A 14,429-nucleotide genomic window follows, 5' to 3' on the forward strand; every position below is an offset into this window, starting at 1 on the left:
GAGGGGCAGGAAAGTCTTGCTTTGCAAATATAAGCCTTATAGGGGGCTCAGGACAGTAAGGGCTTGTTTACATTTGCAGGGGACAGGTGGTTTTTACCCCCCAGCCACTGGAGTAGCATTGGGGGTCTGGGGGGACTGTGCACCCTCCCTATCACAATCTGTTTTACACTTGGACAGTAGCGGAGGTGGGATGGAATATACAGGAGGCGACCCTCTCCATTTTCCTCCTAAAACTACTGAAAGCTGGCTTCTCCTCCTCCGCCCACCGACATACAGTGGCTGCAGGGAGAAAATGTTCATTATGCTATTCAAAATTCTGAACCATTTCAATTCATTGTGGCCTGCGACCGGTTACCAAATCAATTAAGTGGCCCTCACTCTTCAAAAGGTTGAGCACCCCTAAGGTAAAGGATAGAACATATTATGGGTATAACATATAGCATGTTCCTACGCACCCACCTCCCGCTGCCAACACTCCCTCTTTCTGTGATAGGGGGCAGGGGATCCTCTTCCTGGACCCAGTGTCACTTTTTGAAAACAGCACACCTGTACAGGACTCTGCCCACACAGACATGTTGTTCCATAACAAATTCCTGTGAATGAAAAACACTACAAGTACCATCAGCCATCATGGCACACACTCTTGTAGTTTGAATGGGCTGTGAGTGCACTGCATTCTGTCTTCCATTGGCTTTGTAACTGAAAGCCTGTACAGGGATACTGGCAAAAAGTTAGAGAAGACTGCAGGAGCCTTACATTGCACCTGCAATCTGCTGATGGGGAAAGCCATTCATTCAGTTTTTTCTGATCAGCCTGTTCACTGATCAAAAAACTGGTTAGAGTATGACCATCTTAAAGTGATATTAAAAAGTTAGACTTTAAAAAAAACAGGTCATACTTTCCTGCTCTGCGCAAAGGTTTTGCACAGAGCAGCCCTGATTCTCCTCTTCTCAGGTCCCCGCCGATGTTCCTGGCTCCTGCCCCTTGAGCAGTACCCAAGAGCAAGCCGCTTGCTAAGGGGCACTGGTGCACTCTAGCTCCCAAGAGCTGCCCTATGCGTCCATAAAGGCACACTGAGCCGTGGCTTGGCCCCACGCACTTTCCTCATTGGCTTACTGGCTGTGATTGACAGCAGTGGGAACCAATAGCTCTGTGTCTCAGAGAAGAGGGAAGACCCGGAACAGCCAAGGCTCTCATGCACGTAGCTGGATCAAGAGGGGGCTCAGGTGAGTACTGGGGGGGGGGGGGGGGCTGCTGTACACAGAAGGCTTTTATCTTCATGCATAGAAGGCATGAAGGTAAAAAAACCTTCAGCCTTTACAACCACTTTAAGGCAGGTGCAGCAACAAGTATGAAGAGCCTTCTGTATTGCAGTTCAGGGAACATAAAAGAAGCCAACAGATAATTGAACTTGTCAGTGTCTACAAAGAAATGAAAAAACCTGTGTTAGATTTACTAATCTTGAGAAAAGCAAATCTCAAGGACTACAAGCTTCCATTTAATTATCCACTCTTAAAAAACATGAAAATGATGTGTAACCAAACAATAATTCATTTTGTGAACAAAATCACACTTGAATAACAGAATATTATATAAAGAATAGTTGAAAAGTTGACATTTACTTGTTATACATGAAGACTTGCACCTTGGTGGCTTCTAGTGCTGAGTGAAGGTGTTGTTTTAGAGCTTCGATTGTTAGGACATTAGCACCATTCTCTAGTGGAGTCTGGATCATGAGTTGTGGATTGAACATGGCTTCTTCTCCGATCTTCTGCCGTGTATAATTTAGCTCACGGCTCACTCGTCCACCAACTGCCAAACAAATAGATTTTCAGGTTATCTTTAGTATCCACAAATGAAATCGGAGCAAGTGATAGAGGTCTATAAGACAGCGCTAGGTAGTAGATCTCCACCTGCTATTAGCCCATAATCTCCAGCATGCATTTGCAGGAAACAAAACTGTATAGTTTTTCTTTGCATCCCAGAAAATGAATGGAATAGATACTGGTTTGTGAACTTTAAATAAACATACTTAATTGATGACTCCAGCATTTTTCTCTATGAAGGACTGGCAGTTTATATTAGGAAAGAGTTATCCTAGTACCCTTACTATATATATTCCCACATGGCCACCAATCAGATATAGACTTTGGGGGCATGTGTTATGCTTACTAATGGCTGAGAAGGGTTACCTGTAGTAAGGTCACACACACAGATACGCAAGGGCCAAAAAGGACTTCATTTGTGTAGAGATCACTCATGGCAACCAGTAAGATTGTAAAGTTTGCCAGGTCAGAAAAGGAAAAAACAATTGAGCAAACAAAAAAGGTAATTATATAGAACTGAGAAAAGTGAACAAATCTGTTTAAAAGGTAAATATAATGTTTAGTGATGCAGGTTTCCTAATGAAATGTATTGGAGATATTTGTAAGAACCAACTTATACTATACAACAGCAATAACTGTAAAAGAAATGGCTTTAATAACGCTTGAAGCTTAATTCTACCCTCTCCCCAGTCTAAGACTTCCATATGGAGAAACTAAATCACCTTAAGCAGGCTTTCCTTGTAGAGCAGACTGAACATTTTTGTACAATTTCTTGCACTTGTATAAACAGTCAGCTCCTATAGCACATTTCACAATCAATGGCTTTTATGTATATACATCCGCACTCAAAAAAAATTGGCAGAGTGAGAGCAATTTTCCCTTACACCAACATTACAAAAGCTGGGCTTGGCAACAGAAAGCTGAAGTAACTGAGCCTCTCTCTCTCCCTCTCTCTCTCTATTTCATAGAAAACCTTTTTTTGTATCTGAAATGCTGATATCTTTTAGATATTTTGGTTCCCTTTGTTCAAGAATCAAAACAATTCACTAAGCCAGCCCATAGAGGACGGACTCATTTTTTTTTTGGTTAGAAGCAGGCTGAACCAAAAAAAAAAAAAAAAAAGGAAGGACTTTATTACTACATATTGGAAGTAGGCCTTTGTATTCTGAAAGCAGGGAGACTTCAATGATCAGCGCCAACAACTATAGCCGACAGCACTGATTCAGCAGAATTTTTTTTTTTTTTTAACAGGGTGGTTGTAGAGAAGTCGGTAGGTTAGAAATTGTAATGCTCCACAGTATGATAAAGGAAACTTATTGCCAAATCAGGGTAAAGTGCAGTGAAAAGAATTCCAATAGCTTGACCAATCTCTGTGTATGCCCCTAAATTTTGCTGCAAATATTACGATAACCAGTCAGTCACATGAAAACCCAAAGCACATGGTTAATCACACACACACACACCATTGGTATTCGCTACACAGACCGCTCTCAAAAGGAAACATGTACTGAGAAGTTGCCTGTTGCTGTACCTATTCTAGGAATACTGGTTGCCTGGATCTCTCTGGCTTCAATACTTTGAGTCAGTGAGTGCAAATTAGGAATTTGGTGTCATGTCAGAACTACTAATCAGCTTACATGCTCCATGTCCATGCTTCAAAAAGGATTAAAGCCACTGGATCCACATTACAGCCAAGCAACTAGAATTTTTAGAAGAAGAGGACAGCAATGGCAACCTCCACACTTCGCTCAGAACACTTTTTTCATCCTGTCCTTTATTGAAAAAAACATGGCATTAAAAAAATAAAAGCATAATTATAAAACTGCTTGAAAAGAGCATATACAAGCTAATCAGCAGCGGCAAGAGCTCCCGGTCAGATTTCAGCCAGTGGTTGTGCAACAATGGGTGACCCACAAAGTAAAGTGGCAGGTAAAAAAAGACTGTGCTGGATGTTTTTTTGTTTTGTTTTTTAACCATAGAGAGCACTTCTACAGTGAACATGTAGGTTGAAGCCAGATGTGGCAGATGTACATCTAGGACCTGTGTTTGTACAACAGTTTCCTCTTTAAACTGTACCTGTGCCTAGACTATGGTCATTAAACTATTTATATATTTCTAAGAAGCAGTAAAAGAAAAAACAAAACAAAACAAAAAAAACCCACATTCAAAACAAGCCCTCACTTACCTCTCTAGCTGCACATACTGTGAAATAATTCTCAAAGATCACAACAAAGACATCTTTCAGTGAATTTCTAATAGCTTAAAATCCCTGCTGTTTTATTACACATGGAGGACTGCCAAGATTCTGCTCCAACTAAAAAACTACTGAGATCTCCCTGTTTGTTGTGAACCACTCTCTCCACAATGGCAATAGTTTAAGGGGTTCTTGATTTATGGCGCATGCATTTGGCATGAATTTGTTGTGTTCAAATCCATACTGAATATCGTTTTTACAGACACAGCTGAATTGCATGCTATGGGCCCATTCACACAGTACACATGTAAAAGTTTTTGCGAATAATTACATGGGTAAAGAAAACATCGCCATATGTGCCAAGGCTACTTCTAGTGAATTCAGGGCTGGGGAGATGTAAAAAACACAAGCAATGTGTCAGCAGCAGCGGTGGCACAGAATGACCTCAGCCTTCAGTCATTCTGAAAGCTCATGTCATCTATTGACTGTACCACTGCTGCCTACAAATTGTTCATGTTTACATCAACCCCTGACCCTGAATGGGTCATTCACTAGGCAGCACAACAACCTGAACCCTCAATCACTCAGAATGACTAAAAGCACAGTTCACTCTGTGCCTGTGCTGCAGCATAGTAAATACCTCATTTAGGGAAAGGGATGGTTGACACAAAGTATAACTAAAAGGCAAAGCTTTTATTTTTTAGTTTTGGATAGAGGGGAGATGGATTATAACACATCAGTTGTTATTGCGGTCTGTGTCCCAATTAGGGAGATTTACCCCCTCTATTTGTCTTGTTTACCATTATTATACAGGATTTATATAGCGCCAACAGTTTGCTCAGCGCTTTACAAAATAACAGAAGACCATACAGCAACAATACAGTTCAATACAAGAGGGTTAGGAGGGCCCTGCTCCTTGGAGCTTACAATCTAGGAGGGAGGGGCTAGTGGTACAAAAGTTAGTAACTGTGGGGGATGGACTGGTTGGAAGAGTAGAAGATTCCATTATTAGCTGAGGGCAGGATAGGCTTCCCTGAAGAGATAGGTTTTCAGAGATCGCCTAAAAGTGAAAAGAGTAGGCGATAGTCTGATAAATTGGGGTAAAGAGTTCCAGAGGATGGGCGAAGCTCTGGAAAAGTCCTATAGACGAGCATGGAAGGAGGAGACAAGGGAGCTAGAGAGCAGGAGGTCTTGCGAAGAGCGGAGAGTACAGTTTGGGTGATATTTAGAGACAAGATCGTTGATGTAATTTGGGGCAGAATTAAAAATGGCTTTATATGTTATTGTTAATATCATTGAAAGTAAAAGAAAACCCCAAATTTCAGTTTGTCCTCACAAAAGTAATAAGAGTGGAGATCTTCCAAATGGGGACACTGGATCTGGTGACCTGGGAGTCCCCAAGGAATTCCTTTAATTAGCAGGGATTTCCTCCCACTTCCGGGGCCAGTACATTTCTAATAACTGGGCCCCTGTTCAGGCTTCCAAAGGAAGGTAACACTGTCCATTAGCAAAACCTTAGTTTTAATTCACATAACGCTGATAGAACCTTTGTTATATACAGTCAGGTCCATAAATATTGGGACATCGACACAATTCTAACATTTTTGGCTCTATACACCACCACAATGGATTTGAAGTGAAACAAACAAGATGTGCTTTAACTGCAGACTGTCAGCTTTAATTTGAGGGTATTTACATCCAAACAGGTGAACGGTGTAGGAATTACAACAGTTTGCATATGTGCCTCCCACTTGTTAAGAGACCAAAAGTAATGGGACAGAATAATAATCATAAATCAACCTTTCACTTTTTAATACTTGGTTGCAAATCATTTGCAGTCAATTACAGCCTGAAGTCTGGAATGCATAGACATCACCAGACTCTGGGTTTCATCCCTGGTGATGCTCTGCCAGGCCTCTACTGCAACTGTCTTCAGTTCCTGCTTGTTCTTGGGGCATTTTCCCTTCAGTTTTGTCTTCAGCAAGTGAAATGCATGCTCAATCGGATTCAGGTCAGGTGATTGACTTGGCCATTGCATAACATTCCACTTCTTTCCCTTAAAAAAAAAAACTCTTTGACCCAAAGCATACTGCAAAAGCAACCATTGTCCATCTGCACTGTGAAGCGGCGTCCAATGAGTTCTGAAGCATTTGGCTGAATATGAGCAGATAATATTGCCCGAAACACTTCAGAATTCATCCTGCTGCTTTTGTCAGCAATCACATCATCAATAAATACAAGAGAACCAGTTCCATTGGCAGCCATACATGCCCACGCCATGACACTACCACCACCATGCTTCACTGATGAGGTGGTATGCTTAGGATCATGAGCAGTTCCTTTCCTTCTCCATACTCTTCTCTTCCCATCACTCTGGTACAAGTTGATATTGGTCTCATCTGTCCATAGGATGTTGTTCCAGAACTGTGAAGGCTTTTTTAGATGTCGTTTGGCAAACTCTAATCTGGCCTTGCTGTTTTTGAGGCTCACCAATGGTTTCCATCTTGTGGTGAACCCTCTGTATTCACTCTGGTGAAGTCTTCTCTTGATTGTTGACTTTGACACACATACACCTACCTCCTGGAGAGTGTTCTTGATCTGGCCAAATGTTGTGAAGGGTGTTTTCTTCACCAGGGAAAGAATTCTTCGGTCATCCACCACAGTTGTTTTCCGTGGTCTTCCGGGTCTTTTGGTGTTACTGAGCTCACCGGTGCGTTCCTTCTTTTTAAGAACGTTCCAAACAGTTGTTTTGGCCACGCCTAATGTTTTTGTTATCTCTCTGATGGGTTTGTTTTTTCAGCCGAATGATGGCTTGCTTCACTGATAGTGACAGCTCTTTGGATCTCATCTTGAGAGTTGACAGCAACAGATTCCAAATGCAAATAGCACACTTGAAATGAACTCTGGACCTTTTATCTGCTCATTGTAATTGGGATAATGAGGGAATAACACACACCTGGCCATGGAACAGCTGAGAAGCCAATTGTCCCATTACTTTTGGTCCCTTAACAAGTGGGAGGCACATATGCAAATTGTTGTAATTCCTACACCGTTCACCTGATTTGGATGTAAATACCCTCAAATTAAAGCTGACAGTCTGCAGTTAAAGCACATCTTGTTCATTTCATTTCAAATCCATTGTGGTGGTGTATAGAGCCAAAAATGTTAGAATTGTGTCGATGTCCCAATATTTATGGACCTGACTGTAATTAGTGTGTTTTAATAAGGTCAGCTATTGGCATTGTATAAAGCAGCCTTATAGCCGAAAACTCCATACGATAACAACTATAGTTAAAAATACAACATAATCACTAAGGCTAGCCATGTGCAAATAGATTATGATGGTTCCGCGTTCATGTTCAACAAGAGAAAATTTTAGATTCCTCCGTCCTTGATAAACAATGTGGATGGAAGATCTCCTATACGGACTATTGTATTCTGACGTAGTAATGGAACAGTGACTGCATCCAATCATGTGGCCAACAATTATTCACCCAACTACTTTGATAAAAGTGGATTTAAACCATCAATGTGGATGGGGGAATCCTCCCCGCTTAGCCTTTGTCTACGGAGAGCGGGGAGATTTACAGCGGTGCTGATCGAGCAGGGAAAAAAATGATGTATACACTTATCTATTTTCAGTGCACTCCCGTCTAGTCACATGATCTCCTGTGTTGCTCAGTGGCTACTGCAGGGGAGAGGGCGCTTGACAACAGCTGAGAATTCTGGGTGCAGTGATGTCACCCATAGGCTCCCATGTCCCAGCCAAAGTTGATGCTTCATCCTCACCCCTGCTACAGTTGTTGGCTGACAGAGGAAAGCCAGATCACGTGACCAAACAAAGCTGAAAATAGGTGTATGTATGTATGTATGTATGTATGTATGTATGTATGTATATATATTACATAATTTATTTATGTTTTTACATTTATTTTAGATAGAGGATAGTCAGCAGAGTTGTTAGGGGGCAGAGGTAGCATTTTCAAACTAGTTGGGTTTAGGCTGGAATGCTACTTTAAGAGGTGGGTCGTCTCCATTTTAAAAGTGGAACTTCAGCTTACTACAAACCCCCATTGAGGACTACAATTTTTTTTTTAGCTCCCCAATTTCCATTACCAGAAATGTGCTGCATTATTGTATAGCTCTCATTTTTAGACTCTTGTGTGGAGAACATCATTTTCTTTTAGTCTGAGGCAAGTGCATCAATGGGCAAAGCCAGCAAGGAAGGGGCAAGACTAGTCTAGAAGTTATTTCACTTTAAAGAGATCTCATATGAAACTCTGATTTGGAATAGGTGGCCAGAGTGCTGAAAGAGCATGAATGCAGACCACCCAGACCAGAGGAAATGAAAATACGAGGGATGAAAATACAGTAAAACACAAGTCTCCCCATTCTTCTTCAGGATTCCTCTCCAGATGCTTGTTATGCCATCTGTTGTTACCTAAAAGGATTCCTATTGAAAATCCTTGCAGTGAAGCAGAACTGCTCTCACTGTCAGAGACAATCAGGTCAGGTCAGCACTCCCCCAGCATGAAACTGCTGCCTGTCATAGCCCTCCCCATCTCCATATTTCTTACATGCCCACCAGTTCCAAACACAACGTTGGACCTGTCATGCCGCCTATTTTTCACCAGATACTTAAAAGCCTCATTCAGAAATCTCAAACACAGTTCACAAACAAGGAGCTTGACGTCAACCACACTGCAAGCCAACATATGTGGGTTAATTATGCCATCTATAAAGCGGATTCTTTCTCCTTACTGAGCTTTCACCTTCGATGAACTATTGAAAATAAATTCATCTGGAGATCAGGACTGCAGTTTGGTAACACAAGTCAATTAAAGCCCATAGCAGGCAACAGGTGCCTGGAAAGAACCATGATTAGGCACACAATTACACTGCCAGTGAGGTATTAAAAGAAAAAAAAATTTAGGTAGAAGAAAAAAAAAAAAAAGCTAACTCCTTTCAGTGTGGATATTGCATAACGTTAACCCCACTGCTGTTGTGTTCACTTTTGTAGGGCTGACATCACTTCATGGCTCTGAGCGCTTCTCATTATGCAGCCTGCTCTCCTTTCATTGGCTTCCCACTTGAGGCCGCATGGGGCAAAACACAAAAGAAGCCCCCAGCTTCACACAGACTCCCCAGCATCATACTGCACTGATTTATACCCAGCCCCGCTCCTTCTATGCATCTGTGCAGAGAAACACACAGCACTGGGGGCCACTTTCATGATTTTTGTTGCGATCAGGATTAGCTGGATTAGGGCTTGATTCATAAGGACCCCCTGCGGCCGTGAGGAAGTTTCATCACAAGGTCAGTGTGGTGTGAACTATATTCTGTCAACACCACCACTACTGGAAAAAAAAAAAAAAAGTGACGGATTTGACATGAATATACAGTTTCTTGTAACAAAGAAAACGCGACTTGTCTACCTTTCAATGTGCCCTCCATGACGGAAAGGTTTGCCTTTATGTGAAAACACGCATGTACACAAATGCTGTGGTTTAGGAATCGGCAGGAGCCTGGGGAGTAGCTCCAGCAAGTTACACATGAAAACCACAAAGTGACTTTTTTGGCTCAGGTTCCAAATTCAGTCAGACAGCCACAAAATCACATCCCTGACAAGCGATCGCATTTATTCCATCACATCTGACTGGCTGCGTCCTACTCCGGGAACCAGCCTACATAAAGAAACCAGCTCATTAACAAACACGGGCCTTTATAGAATAAGGCCTCATGCACACAGGCATCAAACATACATGCATCCAGATGCCTTTACAGCTCATTTCTTTACACATCTGAAAGCACAAAATGCTGCCCTATGGCGCTCAGCGGCATCTACGTGATGCTTCCCTATGGCGCTCAGCGGCATCTACGTGATGCTTCCCTATGGCGCTCAGCGGCATCTACGTGATGCTTCCCTATGGCGCTCAGCGGCATCTACGTGATGCTTCCCTATGGCGCTCAGCGGCATCTACGTGATGCTTCCCTATGGCGCTCAGCGGCATCTACGTGATGCTTCCCTATGGCGCTCAGCGGCATCTACGTGATGCTTCCCTATGGCGCTCAGAGGCATCTACGTGATGCTTCCCTATGGCGTTCAGAGGCATCTACGTGATGCTTCCCTATGGCGTTCAGAGGCATCTACGTGATGCTTCCCTATGGCGTTCAGCTGCATCTACGTGATGCTTCCCTATGGCGTTCAGCGGCATCTAGGTAAAGTCAGTCTAATATATATAGCGGACAATTTACATAGCCCTTTACATATATATATATATATATATATATATATATATATATATATATATATATATATATATATATATATATATCTGTCCCTGCTCCCAAGCAGCTTACAATGTAAGGTCCGTATCTCACATACATACACTCACCGGCCTCTTTATTAGGTACACCTGTTCAATTGCTTGGTAACACAAATTGCTAATCAGCCAATCACATGACAGCAGCTCAATGCATTTAGGCAACTAGACAACATTAAGACAACTTCCTGAACGTCAAACTGATCATCAGAATGGGGGAGAAAGGGAATTTAAGTGACTTTGAAATTGGCATGGTTGTTGGTGCCAGACAGGCTGGTCTGAGCATTTAAAAAACTGCTGATCTACCGGGATTTTCACGCACAACCATCTCTAAAGTTTACAGAGAATGGTCCAAAAAAGAGAAAATATCCAGTGAGTGGCAGTTGTGCTGATGTCAGAGAGAATGGGCAGACTGGTTCGAGATGATAGAATGCCAACAGTAACTCATATCAATCTCTGGAGGAAGGTTTCCAACACCTTGCTGAATCTATGCTACGAAGAATTAAGGCAGTTCTAAAGGCAAAAGAGGGTCCAACCCAGTACTAGCAAGGAGTACCTAATAAAAGTGGCCGGTGAGTGGATAGTAGTGCCAATTAACCAAACCAGCATATCTTTGCAGTGTGGGAGGAAACCCACGCAGGTATAGGGAGAATGTGCAAGGTCTGCGCAGGTAGTGCCGTGGTTGGGATTCAAACCTATGACCCTAGTGTTTGGGCCGGCTCACACTTCCTGTTGTGTTTTACCAAAGCCGCAGTAACATGAGCTTTTAAAGAGCAGAGCACAATTTACTTTAGATTTTTTTAAACTTTATTATAAAAAGTCACAGCGACACATCTTCTTGATTTCCGTCCACTTTAGCACAGCTGTGCTGTACAGAAATATGAGGGGTAAAAAAAAAACTGCAGGTGAGCTAGGATGGAGAAATGCAGATGTGTTGCAGATTCTGGACCACACTGTAGCTCCAGGTTGTTCCTGTGAACAGGGCACATAAATACAATGGTTTTCTGTGTGTCCCTGTGGAGGTTTTCTAGTGCTCATTCATATGTGCAGTGGTACTGCTGCCCCTCTGAAAAGTGATGCAAAAGTGGCTCAAATTTCAGAGGGCACTGGATAAGCAGTAGGAGGAGGTGATATTTTGCCTCCTCACCAGCTGCTTTAACCCTCAAAAATGTCAAACCATATGAATGCAACCGAGCACAACTCCATTTACATGAATGGGCCACATGTGATGATACCACCTGGCAAAATGTATTATTTTTTTCAGCGCCATCAATTTACGCAGCGCTTTACATATATATTGTACATTCACATCAAAATGAAACGTGTCAGTGAATTTTTTGCCATAGTTGCAATGTTGTAGGCGAGCAGTCAGGGGTAGTAAAACCATGGCTCAACCGCTTTTTACTGCCCCCTCATGTGAGCCCTAAAAACCACAGGTCTTTGGTACATACGTGAACAAGTCCTGGGTCTGGGTTTATGCAGCTAAACTCATGAAAACGCAGGTAAAGTGTTACTAAACCCAAAACAGTAAAATCAGTCTGTATGTGCAGTAAAGCATGCTTGTTATACTCACTGCGGAACCTAAGCGGATGTTTGATCTGGTCTTCTCTGATCCTCCCCCTTCTACTTTCCCCCATCCATCTGTTGGGGGCAAGCTGAACATTCTCAGTTTAGTGTGTATTGCTAGAGAGGTTTTTTTTCCCCTTTTGGAGAGTGAATGTGATCAGCACAGGGCCAATCAACACTGTCCAGACAGAGGGACAGGGGTTATGCAGCCTCACAGGACAATCAGAGGAGAGTGAAAACTCCTCCTACAAGCTTTAACCAGTGCTCCTCTGGACACTGATAGAAGTCACAAGACTGCTCTAACTGCTGATGAGAAAAGGTATTAAGCAATTTATATTTACTGAAATAATTGCATTTCCATGTCCTGTGTACTGTGGGAGACCAGAAATAATGAAGGAAGGATCCCGGGTTTAGTAACACTATAAACGTAGGGGAAAAAGAACTGAGAAAAATGAAAAGTTTGTTTATATATCCCAGAAAGATCAGTTTCTCATGTCATAAATGGATGAAGCCCATGTGCATGAGGCCTAAAGCAAACAGCAATGAGCAGCAGTCTGACATGTGTGACTGCCCTAAATGCGTACCATGATGAAGGCTGAAATTCTAGTGATTGCTAAGGCGAAGTGCCTGATGCCGTTCCAGAGGTACCTCGCAGTATACACAAGTGTTAATTATTGGCTCTGGTCACTCAGGAAATACACTAAGAAAACACAAATGAGAGCATTTCGGATTAGAAGAGAGGGAAAAAGAAGTCCCGTTTTTCCAAGCAGCTCTGCTGTTCAGTCTGTGCCTTATCTGCTGGGTTTCTGCTTTTCTATTCTGCCATTGCATTCACCAGTGAAGAAAAAAGGGTGTAGGCAAAGGAGGCTTTGACCTGCAGCGGTAACACAATACTTTCGCACAGCCCTGTCGACCCCTGACATAAATTTTACACCGCAGCTGGCATTTACACATTTAACATTACCATATGTATAGCCTACTCTGTGCTAATTATGCTAATCACCTGTCTAACTCTCTGCTGCGAAAAATGGTTGTATTTAGCAGTCCACTGCCTACCAATGCAGCTTACTGTGTGGCTGAAATGTACATTCAGACAGCCTTGAATGGCAAGATTTTTCCACGTTGCTGGCTTCATTCAGGCCGCAGAAAAATGTATTCAAGTCAACTGGTTTGGGTCCGCAACAAAAGTTACGATAGAAAAGTGAGTGTGTTCTTGCCCTAACACTCAAAGTCTGCTTGCAAGCAAAATGATAAATCAATTGGTGTGGGAAACAAAGCACCAGAGGCATTTCTTCACAAGGCCTGTGAAACTGTTGCACATATTTTATGTGTATACCATTTATACAACCTGTACTATACCTCTGTGTCGGCCTGCCATTTGTGCTGCTCCAATCCCCATGGTCTTACCCATTTTCATACCTCGCTGTGTGTGTCCTGCTATCAAAATTCTTTCATGCCAAAATCAGAGTAGTAGCTTTTGTCCAGTCCACATGTTCCGGTAACAGCAACATGTACTAAAGGCTGAATTGCAGCTGCTGGGAGAAATAGCGCCAATACACCTGGTGCATCAGTTTCCTTTTTCTGTTACTGAAATGTGACACTTCATTAAATTCTAATGGCTGCAGAAGAGTGCGTTGGATTGCGGCACGATTTTAATTGCACACCACTGCAGCACGATGTAGTGAACAGACCTGGCAGGGAACTGGCCTTAGTGCATGGTCTGGTGTTGGACCTGCGCTGGGAAAGGCTGCCCAGAATAGTCCCAACACACCTCGTTTGTACAGGCTCTTTAAGTGTTACTAAACCCACAACACTAAAATCAGTCTGTATATGCATGTTTGTTCTACTCACTGTGGAACCTAAGGGGTTAATCCTCTGCACTGCGTAAAAATGCTGTTTGATCCTGACTTCTGTGATCCTCCCCTTCTTCCAGTATCTGATAAGACATATCATGTGGAGACACTCTGCACATGCTCAGTTTAGTGTGTATTGCTAGAGAGGGTTTATTTCTTCTTGGGAGAGTGCATGTGATCAGCACAGGGCCAATCTGCACTATCCAGACAGAGGGCAGGGGTTCTGCATCCTCCTAGAGCAGAAAGAAAACTCCTCCTACAAGCTTTAACCAGTGCTCTGCTGGACACTGATAGAAGTCACAAGACTGCTATATACTGCTGATGAGAAAAAGTATTTAGCAGTTTATATTTACTAAAATAATTGCATTTCCATGTTGTGTGTACTGAGGGAGACCAGATATAGTGACTGCAGGGTCCTGGGTTTTAGTATCACTTTAAGCTCCATGCACACTAGCGTTTAAGCTCCTAGAAGCCTTTATTAGCTTTTTTTTCCCTGCTCCTAGAGGTTAGATATGTTATCCTATGTGTCCATGCACACTACTTTAGGCTATTAGTGTTTTTTGAGCTTCAGCATCTAGGAGCAGTAAAAAAAAAAAAAAAAGAAAAAAAAAAAAAAGAAGAAAAGAAAAAACAGTTTTTGTAGAGTTTCTTGAAGCATTTTTCCAGC

The 14,429-nt window shown here is 42.4% G+C and overlaps 1 protein-coding gene across 3 annotated transcripts in view; it reads right to left on the bottom strand.

Annotated features, from left to right (window-relative positions):
* The window catches only part of PTCH1 (patched 1), a 144,378-nt gene that overhangs the window by 68,636 nt on the left and 61,313 nt on the right, over window positions 1-14,429 (bottom strand). For all 3 annotated transcript variants that reach the window (XM_089662136.1, XM_089662135.1, XM_089662134.1), the window contains exon 3: window positions 1,623-1,812. In XM_089662136.1, coding sequence (XP_089518262.1) covers window positions 1,623-1,812 — 190 coding nt within the window. The remainder of the gene's footprint in view (window positions 1-1,622; window positions 1,813-14,429) is intronic.

This window comes from Staurois parvus, unplaced genomic scaffold (genome assembly GCF_062004578.1).
Source record: "Staurois parvus isolate SC_StPar_1 unplaced genomic scaffold, SC_StPar_1.0 ptg001432l, whole genome shotgun sequence".
Classification (NCBI taxonomy): domain Eukaryota; kingdom Metazoa; phylum Chordata; class Amphibia; order Anura; family Ranidae; genus Staurois; species Staurois parvus.